Genomic DNA, 12,057 nt, shown 5'->3' with positions numbered 1-12,057 from the left:
GTGTAGTGTAGATCGGAGATCGCTTCTAAAATGCAGTGAAAACACCAGTGTAGAATGGGATCTAGTGTAAATGCAAATGTGTTTTTATGCTTTAGTACAATCAAAAAATTACATACAGCATCTATACATTTTTTTGTCAGTGGGTACCAAAGTACAGTGTGCATGCAGAACATGGCAGTCCACATGATCACTTTAAAATTGAATGACCTGTAAATTATGAGTTTTCATTTTTGGATGAACTACCCTTTTAGTTTGCCTGAATGAATTTTATGTCCTTCAGAACCTTGGGGATGGCTTATTATTGTCAGCCCATTGCACAGGTTCATGAAATGACCTTATGAAGAGTTTCATTCATTTCCTCATTCTGAGAGGAATTCCTTCCACCCCATTTGGGCCACAGCTTATTTCAGTCTAAAAATGTTGACCTAAATCTTTATTTACTACCAAGCTACAATTGAACCATTATTTTCATACATAGTCCTTACATCACAGGGCTCAACATTAAAAGGTTTTTTTTTTTTTTGAAGGGGCGAGTGAAAAAGCATTTTACTTGCTCAACAAGTAGGCTGATTTAAATGTCAGTGACAAAAATTAATTATAGAACCACTGACAACTTTGGCGAGAATGTTTCTGATTTGATTAGATTCAGTGTAAATGATGATTGATAATGGATAATGTGTTCACTAACAAGCCAGTTGAGGCTTGTGCAGCCTGTCTGTGTGTGAAAGAGAATCTCAAGGAACAAAATCAAAACAAATGAGCCAACGAAAACAGTTTTTCAGTCTTATTGTAATCTTATAAGTAAACTTTTTATTACTTGCACAAGTGAATGACCGATTTACCTGTTCAAAGTACAAGCACGTAATAGGGTTTAATGTCAAGCCTTGCTCTAAATCCTGAATTACATTATGTAGCTTACAAATCCTTTTTCAGTTTTCAATTCTGGGCAGTGGCATCATGTGACTGAAAAAAAACCCTCCTTGGCTTATTTTCTGTTTCAATAAAGTGTGCCTTTTTTGTCTTATGTTTGCTAAGGCTGATTAACGGTTATCTGGATCTTGTCCAATGTTGTACCTTTGTTATATCTATTTTAGAAGTACTATTAATATGCATATACACATTTATATATTTATTTGAATCTTGAAGGATTAGAGCAAGAAGTAAAACTAAGAATAAAAGCAGAAACATATCAGTTATTAAGCAAGGACTGATTTATTTTATGCACCTGTATTATGGAACTTAAATTTTTATTGTATTATGGAACACTTATTTTTGAGTGATTAAACAAATTATTTTCTCAGTGATTCACAGAAATGTGCAGTTTAAAAGAACTACTTTACTTTGTGGAATTTAAATTCCAGATTTAATATGCATCTTTGTTGAGGTTTAATTTAGAGACAGAAAAAAAATCTGTCTTTTTTTTTTCTGTAGTTGCAATTTTTTGACTCCCTTTCATACAAATTAAAACAATGCAGGCACTTCAGGAAATTTAAAAGGATTTTTAACCCAAAAATTACCATTCTTTCATTAATTACTCGCCCTCATGCCATTCCATACCTGTAAGACCTTCATTCATCTTCGGAACACAATTTAAGATATTTTTGATTAAATCTGAGATCTTTCTGACTCTGCATAGACAGCAACACAACTGCCATGTTCAAGGCCCTGAAAGGTAGTAAGGACATTGATAAAATAGTCCCATGTGACATCAGTGGTTCAACGATATGATATTAAGCTACAAGAATACTTTTTGTGCGCAAAGAAAAAAAAAAGACTTTCAACAATTTGAGCCAGCCTTTTGACATGGAACGTCTGTCTCTCTTAGTTAATCGTCTGTATATTATGGTTTAAATAAGCAAGGCTGGGGCAAAAATTGCAAGTCATTCTCTCTATTGAAATCTTCAGACATATATATGAAGACTTTGTGGTATTCTGCTTGTAAACAAGGCGCACCACATCCAAGTTCTACATCAGAACACCAACAATGTAATATCAAATGTATTGTTAATATTTTGGCCAGTACTAAATACAAGCCCCTTTGTAAATACTTTAATGAATTCATCCTAAAGATATTAATTTTATTCTTTCTCTGTTTCTTTTCAGGCGGAGAAAGGTGGTGATGTGAACACCCTCAGCGTGCCAATGGCCATGCGTAGAGGTGGTTCAGAGACGTGTTTAGATCTGGATTCTGATCTGGTGGTACGGGACACCCCACGATCACGTACTGGTCTGGACACCATACAGCAAAAAGTGCTAAAAGTGAAAGAGCAGCTGAGAATTGAGCAAAATTTACAGGATGAGAACGTGGCTGAGTATCTCAAACTCATTAACAGCGCCGACAAGCAGCAGAGTGGCCGTATCAAACAAGTCTTTGAGAAAAAGAACCAGAAAACGGCACACAATATCGCTCAGCTTCAGAAGAAGCTAGAGCAGTATCAACGCAAGATGAAGGAGTGCGACATCTCAAATGGGACCAAACACACGCCACCACACTCCAAAGAAAATGAGCTGCCTAAAGACAACCTCAAGGAAAGTGTGGTCACAGGAAGTGGGCGCCACCCACATTTGGACAAAGTCAAAACTATCGGCCCGGGAGTTTCACTATCGCCACCGTTCTTCTTCAGCAAACCCAGAGAGATTGCAAACCTCATTCGCAACAAATTTGGTAGCGCTGATAACATTGCCCACTTGAAGAGTAGCATGGAGACGGGAAGCGGGTTGCAGGCGGAAGGGGGAGCCCGAAATCTGAGCGGCAGCGCCACGATAACTCCTAAACCCAAATACCCGAGTGATGACGAGTGCTCCACAGAGACGTCAGTGTCGGTTGAGAGTAACGGTCATGTGACTGGATCAGGTGTGACAGGGCAGCACAGCGGGTCTGGGAGAGAAGGAGGCCAAGGGGAAAACACCAGCCGGCTTGTGGAAGCTTGGGAGGAGATCAGAGAGTTGAGAGAGACTCAGCATATCCTGGCAGATGACATTGAGTCTCTGAAGAACCAGTTTAAATGTGAATTTGAGAATATTATGCAAACACTACAAGAGGAGCGGTACAGGTAAATAGTCTTTCATAATTACATTTTGTTGTTTCTAAAATTCACTGGTAGAACTTAAAATCAGTTTTAGTGTTCTACTTGTTTATTGAGACCAGGGATGGGCAACTTCTGTCCAGGAGGGCCACTGTCCTGCAGAGTTTAGCTCCAACTCTAATCAAACACACCTGTCTGCAGCTATATAGTGATTTTAAAGACATTGGCTGTAAATCGCCAATGTCTTCACCGAAATCACCCCCTATACCCTATTCACTATTCCCTACAGAAGTCCGCTCATACAGTTCACTTGAAGGAGTGAATGAAAACGAGTGAGTGAATTCGGAAACTGTGAAGGGGGAAGGACTGCTGGTTTTGCATAGTTTGCTTGCTGTTTAATTGATGGATGATTCAGCTGCGAGCACCATCTTCTGGCGAGATGCACTTAAGAGCGTCCACTATAGTTTTGAACACCACTTAAAATAGCTGTCCCCTCAAATAGTGCCCTATTTGAAGGTTTAGGGGGTGATTTCGGATACAGCCATTGATTAGCTTGCTGAGGTGTGTTTGATTAGGGTTGGAATTAAACTCTGCAGGACAGTAGCCCTGAAGGACCAAAAATGCTCATCCCTTATTTAGACATAAAAAATAAAAATATGTGGCATGTTGGGACATCAGCAACTCATGCTGGAGACCAACATACAAAACTCAACATGCTGGTCTTTTCAGCCTGGGAGACACTTTAGTTTCCTCTCTCTATGTATGTCACACACTCTTACTAATTGTTGTTCTTCTGTTTAAGGTGTGAGCGGTTGGAAGAACAGCTGAACGACCTCACAGAACTCCATCAGAACGAGACCGGAAACCTTAAACAGGAGCTAGCCAGCATTGAAGAAAAGATGGCTTATCAAGCTAATGAACGAGCACGAGATATACAGGTACAGACATAAAAGAACTTATCCTAAACCAGGGGTGTCCTAACTTGGTACTGGAGGGCCACTGTCCTGTAAGGGTGCTTTCACATCTGTGGTTCGGTTCATTTTGTCCGGACCAAGAGCAACAAATAATACATTGTAGCATTTTTCTGCCGTTTTGGGTCCTTTTCACACCACACTGATTGCTCTGGTCCGAACCAGTTGAAACGAACCAAAATGCAGTCATGTGACAACATCCACCTCACTCGTTGGCCAGATCGTGTCACTGAACCACTGATCTATTATAGAGAATTATATAGATCAGTGTGTTGAACGTATTTTCTAAACTGTTAGGGGCCATTCACATGTCCCGTCTTTTGCGCGCTCAAGCTCGTTATTTCAAATGTAGACGCGCGGTATGCGCGCTCAGAATGGAAGCGACGTGGTCGCGACGCGCACGTTTTTTCCATTCGCGAACGCGCCGCATTGAGATAAAAACATTGCAACTTTTCAGAATGCTGCAAGCGCACCGCAGGTCATGTGACATAAACCAACCAATCAGCTTCATCCTTTCCCTTAATAACATTGAAAGCATTGACAAGTTGGAGAAACAGCTTATCATAGCTGTACAGGCGTTTCCCATGCGTTTTAGGCGCGACATGTGAACGGCCCCTTAAACAATGAGAAAGATTGTGATGTTCTTGTGAGTTTTCGAAAGTTGGGACCTATATGATCATCAGACCAAATTTATGAGGCTTTGCACCTCCTCACAACTCCAAGTTTGTCCGCGAGCTGTCATGGGGCTATGTTGCTAAAGCGCTAACTGTCAACAAATACTTGTCCTCATCCCATAATGAACAGCGCAGCGGACTACGGCAGCTGGATTAGTCCAAAAAGGCGCAGTACTTTTTGCGGTTGGGACTGTTCTAGTTCGGTTCATGTTCTCACCACAAACGAACCGCTCCAGTGTTCGTTTGAAAGCGTACCGAGACCACCTCTTCAAGGTCTCGGTACGCTTTTTTGGTCCGCTTTTGGTGCGCACTCGAGTGTGATTGCTACATTCACACCTGCCCAAACGAACCGCACCAAGAGGGAAAACGAACTCTAGTGCGATTCAACCGAACTAAATAAGGCAGGTGTGAAAGCACCCTAAGTTTCTAGTTAGCATGCCTAGTAAGATCTTGATTGAGTGGTTCAAGTGTGGTTAATTGGGATTGGAGCTAAACTCTGCAGGACAGTGGCCCCTCCAGAGCACCTCTGTTCTAAACTTATGTAAAGCACTCAATAAAGGAATACCAGCCAACTTTTGTCCGTCATAAAAAAGTTATATTTTAAATTAAAAAAAGTTATATTATAAATGTAATTTATTGCTGTGATTTCAAAGCTGATTTTTTAGCATCATTACTCCAGTCACATGATCATTCAGAAATCATTCTAATATTCTGATTTGCTGCTCAAAAAAGTATTAAAGGAACTGTATGTAAGAAATTTATTTCAGTTAATCATAAAATGGCCCTGACATGTCACTAGACATTAAGAAATCATGTTCATTTCAAATACTTATATCACTGACAACAGTGGTCTGGCCAGGATATTTTCATTTAAAAGTGAAAGTTGCAGCCCACAACTGATGTTATTGTTGTCATTTTGTGTTTTGACTTGAGGCGCCACCCTCCAGCTATCTACTAATCACAAAGTCAGTAGAGTTTCGTCATCCAGGTTGCCAGCTCTGCTCTAGTTACAGCTGCAGCTACGAACTTGTCGGATAAAACATGTATAACGTTACGAAACCTAAAAGACCTCAATATGAATCCGAAATACGTCGTGACAAAGTCCGAAATAAAACAAGGATTTGTATAGGAGATGCCTTTGAAAGATGGAGACGGCTGAAAACGGATCCTGCAGCTTAGCTGGCAACCTGGAGTCAGGGGGGAAGGGGAGGGGATACACCATTCTACAATATTTTGAAAGTGATTGCAGTACCAGTTTTGGCCACAATCCTACATACGGTTCCTTTAATATTTTTATTATTTTGTTGAAAACAGTTGGTTACTTTGATTAATAGAAAGTTCAGAAGAACAGCATTTATCTGAAATAGAAATCTTTTGTATGATTATAAATGATCAATTTAAAGCATCCTTGATAAATAAAATGATTTATTTCTTTTATAATAAAAAAAAATATACTGACTGCAAGCAATTGAATGGTAAAGTGTATAATGTTACAAAAGCTTTTTATTTCAGATAAATGCTGATTTTTATATTCATCAAAGAATCCTGGAAAAAATGTACTTTATTTTAAATATTGATAAAAATAATAACAACTTGCATAATAAAAATAATAATAATTTGTGCGATTCTGTTTTGTGAATGTTCAATGGAACTATGGTTTCAGAAAATACAGAATCGTTAACGCTTTTGGGAAATGCTTGTTTTTTTTTTAGTTAAACAATGAGTTAATATTGAGCACTTACCTTTTAGATAAAATGTAACCATTTCATTTGTCGATTTTGAACAAAACAACAAAAATAGTTTAAAAAGAGCCAGAGCATTTTGCTTTATAAAACTGACTTCCTGTTCCAAGCGCTCTATAAGTGTTGTTCTATTAATTATCAGCAGTTCTGGAACGCTGCTTTGCCAATCTGGAATTGTATTTCTCTCTTTTCTTCTCCGCAGGATGCTTTAGAAGTTTGTCAGACGCGAGTGAGCAAGTTAGAGTTACAGCAGCAGCAGCAACAGGTCTTGCAGTTGGAAAGCGTCGACGCCAAAGTGCTGCTGGGAAAATGCATCAACATCATGCTGGCCATCGTCACCGTGATCCTGGTCTGCGTCTCCACCGCTGCTAAGTTTTCCGCTCCACTGATGCGTAGTCGTCTACACGTGTTTGGGACTTTCGTATGCGTGTGTCTACTGGTGTACAGCTGGAGCAACTGGGAGCATTTGCAGTGTGCAATAGAACGAATGCTGCTGCCCAGACGAGGGACATGAAACATGCGTTTGCATGCAATGTTCAGTGATGTTTTCGTCAGATAAAGTGCTCCTCATGGGATGTTCCCTTTACAATGTGACTGTCCCGAGATGTTGGCTTTAACACTTTTTTTTTTTTTTTGCTTTTCTTTTTTGTCTGTTTTGTTTCTGTGTGTATGTGAAAGAGTATTCAAGATGTACTGTAGCAGAAACGGGCCCATCTCTGTGACTGTATCGTGTTATTTCAGATAGCTTTTGTTAGCCGTGTCTTAAAAATAAAGGTTAACCGCCTTTTTAAACATTTTATGTTTTTTTTAGGTGGCGATGATGTGTATAGGCTCACGGAAACACATCTGGGTAATGCTTCATCCCACAATCATAAGGACAAAAAAATTGCATAAAGAAAATGAAGAGTAATTACAGACCATAGTTTTATTTTATTACAATTTTTTTTTTAAATGTGACATTAATGTCATGATACCTTTTCTCATGGGTGTTTTAATAATGAGAGCAATTCTCATTATTATTATTATTATTATTATTATTATTATTATTATTATTATTATTATTATTATTCTCATTAGATTCTATCTGGAAATTATGGAAGCCTGTTTCTGCCACTGAAAAAAAAAGGGTAATTGCGACATTTTTATCTCACAATTCTGAATTTTTTTCTCAGAATTGCGATACAAGCTCACAATTCTGACTTTTTTTTTTAAATTATGAGATATAAACTAAAAATTGCAAGTTATCAAGTCAGAATTGTGATATAAACTTGCAATTCTGATGACATATCAGTCTTTTTTTCCCCTCAAATTTGGACTTTATAACTCACAATTGTGAGTTTATCACAACAGCTATGTGAAAAAAATTGAGAAAAAAATGCAGACTTGTTGACTTTATATCTTTCAATTCTGACTTCATAACTCGTAGTTGCAAGTTTATATCATATAATTCTGACATTATAACACAGTTGTAAGTTTATTTCTCATAATTCTGACTTTTTATTGTGCAATTGCGAGTTTGTATCTCACAATTCTAAGAAAAAGTCAAAATTGTGAGTTTGTATCATGCAATTCTGAAAAAAAAGTCAGAATTGTGAAATGGAAACGAAAATATCGCAAATTTTGACTTTATAACTCGCAATTGCAAGTTTATATCTCATAATTCTGACTTTATAATACAATCTGAGTTTATATCTCACAATTCTGAGAAAAAGTCAGAATTGCAAAATAGAAACTCGCAACTGTGGTGAAAAATGTTAGAATTGTGACTATATCTCGCAAGTTTGCCTTTATAACTTGCAGTTTCAAGTTTATATCTCATAATCCTGACTTTATAATACAATCTGAGTTTATATCTCACAATTCTCAGAATTGTGAGTTTGTATCATGTAATTCTGAAAAAAAAGTCAGAATTGTGAAATAGAAACTTGTAACTGTGAGGAAAAAAGTCAGAATTGTGACTTTATTTCTCAGTTTATCTCTCACAATTCTGAGAAAATGTCTGAATTGTCAGTTTGTCTCATGCAATTCTGAAAAAAAAGTCAGAATTGCAAGGTAGAAACACGCAACTAGGAGGAAAAAGTCAGAATTTTGAGATATAAAAGTCACGACTTTATATCTCGCAAGTTTGACTTCATAACTCTCAATTGCAAGTATATATCTTATAATTCTGACTTTATAATACAATCTGAGTTTATATCTCACAATTCTGAGAAAAAGTCAGAATTGTGAGTTTGTATCGTGTAATTCTGAAAAAAAATATTCTAGACTATATCTTGCAATTCTGACTTTATTACTCGCAGTTGCAAGTTTATATCTTATATTTCTAACTTTTTACCAAGCAAATGGAAGTTTATATCTTATAATTCTAAGAAAAAGTCAGAATTGCAAGATAGAAACTCGCAACTGCGAGGAAAAAGTCAGAATTGTGACTATATCTTGCGATTCTGACTTTATTACTCACAACTGCAAGTTTATATCTTATATTTCTGCCTTTTTAACAGGCAAATGCAAGTTTATATCTTATAATTCTAAGAAAAAGTCAGAATTGCAAGATAGAAACTCGCAACTGCGAGGAAAAAGTCAGAATTGTGACTATATCTTGCGATTCTGACTCACAACTGCAAGTTTATATTTTATAATTCTGACTTTATAACATGCAGTTGTGGGTTTATATCTCACAATTCTGAGAAAAAGTCAAAATTTTGAGTTTGTATCATGTAATTCTGACTTGATAACTTGCATTTGCAAGTTTATATCTCACAATTCCAAGAAAAAAAAAAGTCAGAATTGCGAGATAAAAAGTCACTTTTTTTTTGTGGCGAAAATGGGCTTCCATAGGGAAACAATTTACAACCATCAATCAATCGTTTTAATAATTTAGAAAATTTGCTTTTTTTAAATTGCAGTAATGAGAATGTTTGGGAAATATGCTTGATTTTCTTTATGCCGTGCTTAGATTTGTTTGAAATTCTGGGTGAAATCCAAACAAATGTGCACATGTTTTAGACATGCTTTGTGAGTGTCATCTGTGGACTGTTTTCTAGCATTATTTGTACTTTCAAAATGGCCTGAAGTTCTTTTCACTGGCACTTTAAACACAGCGCCCTGGTTTATGAGATTCTGTGTGTTTTTTTGTTTTGTTTTTTTATTCTTTAGTCTGAGCAGTGATGCTCTGTACTGACCACAAAAGATGGAAACACTGTCTTGTTGTTTGTTGTGTAATAGAAATGCCTTGGGGGTTATAGGAACTAGAACATGAGAAGGAAACAAATGTCTCAGTCAAGTTTATGTAACCTTTTCTGAACTGTTCCTCATGGAAGTTAGAATTACTATTTTTATATACATTTTTAATTTGCTTTGTTTAATGTGTGCTCTAATGATTCCCACAATGCAAACTAATTTCAGCATTATTACCACTGTCCCTGTGTGTGCCTATCTGTGGTTTTGACTGAAGATTGTACAAGCCACAAAATCTGAATTTACCCATCAACCTGAACTAAAATATGGTGTAAAGTTAGAGTTGTAGAGGCCTTTTTTCCTTTAAGCATGGGGGAAGCGATTTTATTTTATACATGCTTCAGTGTCCATGTGGTAGGGAAACTGGTCTGGTCTTAAATATTGTCTAAACCTACAAATAAATAGCCTCATTTTTACTGAAATTTAACTGTTTGTTGATTTCCTTATTCACTCAACCACCTGATGCCTGATTCTCAGTGGATGGAACATTTGTGACCCTGAACCACATAACCAGTCATAAGAGTCGATTTTTGTAAATTGAGATGTATACATAAGCTGAAAGCTGAATAAATAAGCTTTCCATTGATGTATGAATGTTTGTTAGGATGAGATAATATTTGGTTGAAATCTGGAATCTGAAAGTGCAAAGAAAATTGAAGAAAATCGCCTTCAAACTCTGCGTTTATTTATTTTAATGATCTTTACTTAATATCCTAATGAATTTTGGCAAATATACCCGTGCTTGTCAAGACTGGTTTTGTGATCCAGGGTCACATTTTGTTTTGTTTTTCTTTTATTTTTTGTGAACATTTAGTTGTTCAGTTCAATTTTATATAACACTGCCTGTTCTGTTTGACATTAGTTACCTGAAATAATCCTTTGCGAGAACGGAAGCGTTGAATATCTTCCATTATTTTCAAAGGTCACTGATGATGCTTGTACTTCAGCGACTTTTTTTAGATGCTTGTCGCCCTCTTGTGGTTGGTGAGAGCGTTATGAACTCCGGTGTGAAACTACAGGAAAAAAAGCTTCAGTTAAGACTTAAAAGCATGACAGTCCACTTCATATTTAACAAAACTCCCGACTAGAAATACAGAAAATGCTTTTAAATCCGAAAAAGACTGTCGAACATCAAATTTTCCCTAAACGATTCAGTGCTTGAGTGAACCGATTCAAACCGTTTGACATATTTTTTGAGAAGAACGGAACGGACTCAAAAGAGTGAACTATTTATTATTATTACTAATAATTCTTTAGTACATTTTTAAAACAGTGCATCTACTGAAAATGTAGTTAATTTAAAGGGTTACTTCACTCAAAAATGAAAATTCTGTCTTTAATTACTCACCTCATGTAGTTAATTAGCCTAATAGAGAGTTTTCACTACGCATCATCAATCAATCGGTCATACTGGCGAGAATGAATGTAAACAATGCCACTGAACCAAACGAGATTCGCATATTTTGCTGATCATTTCTGCTGAAAATGATCAATTATTGTCATGTTTTCGCCTGTTACTAATGTAAAAAAACAACATTTGGAGTAATAGGCCTATAGACTGCCAAAAGTTATAACAAATCAAGGAGAAGAGTGCAAAAACGGTCTGAGGAACAAAAGTCGTTTGTGGTTGGCCAAACTGAACCAGGATTTCAAGAGCAAGAATCTTGACAACATTGTGTTTGTTCTTATCATTTCCGGTCAGGTAGGTCAAATATTAGACTAATATCTTAATTAATACTGCTTGTAGGTATCTTTACCATCTATATAACTTTTTAGTTTATCAAAATATTGTGCCATTTCCTGCTTAAGCCCTGGTGAAAAAAAAAAAAAACCCAGCTAAAACCAGCCAACCAGCCTAGGCTGGTTTTAGCTGTTTTTTTTTTTTTTTTTTTCACACCAGGGCTTAAGCAGGAAATGGCGCAATATTTTGCTGGTCATAGCTGGTCAGCAGGATGGTTTTAGAGGGGTTTTGGCCACTTTCCCAACCTGGCCAGGTTGGGACACCACCAGCTAAAACCAGCCTGGCCAGGCTGGGAGACCAGCTAAAACCAGCTACTTCTAGCTTAAACCAGCTACGACCAGCCAACCAGCCTAGGCTGGTTTTAGCAGGGGTTTTTTTTCAGTAGGGAGTCCTTCTCTATATGATTTCCCTGCTGAAAAAAACTGCTAAAACCAGCCCAGCTTGGCCAGGCTGGAAAAGTGGCAAAAACCCCTGTTTTTTTTTTTTTTTTTTTTTTTCTTTTTTTAGCTGTTTTTTTCACCAGGGTTAGCATCTTCCACACATTTTTTCTGTGGTTTAGACACCATGAATTTGCAGAACAACATATTTAGTAGTATATTAATCGTTCAAACCCTCTGTGGAGAGTACCACGACGTACTCTTCACAATGGTGGAAAACGCATGAGAA

General features: G+C 37.0%; 1 protein-coding gene across 1 annotated transcript; it reads left to right on the top strand.

Annotated features, from left to right (window-relative positions):
• The first annotated feature begins 2,111 nt into the window (after positions 1–2,111).
• Positions 2,112–10,072, top strand: tmcc3 (transmembrane and coiled-coil domain family 3). The gene is made up of 3 exons (XM_073838095.1): positions 2,112–3,053; positions 3,829–3,964; positions 6,616–10,072. The coding sequence occupies exons 1-3, from the start codon at positions 2,143–2,145 to the stop codon at positions 6,925–6,927; spliced, it is 1,359 nt and encodes a 452-aa protein (XP_073694196.1). The 5' UTR covers positions 2,112–2,142; the 3' UTR covers positions 6,928–10,072.
• The last annotated feature ends 1,985 nt before the right edge of the window (positions 10,073–12,057 follow it).

This window comes from Garra rufa, chromosome 4 (assembly GCF_049309525.1).
Source record: "Garra rufa chromosome 4, GarRuf1.0, whole genome shotgun sequence".
In the NCBI taxonomy this organism is placed as follows: Eukaryota; Metazoa; Chordata; class Actinopteri; order Cypriniformes; family Cyprinidae; genus Garra; species Garra rufa.
Note: the sequence above shows the minus strand (reverse complement) of the source record. Positions and strands in the feature narration are given on the sequence as shown.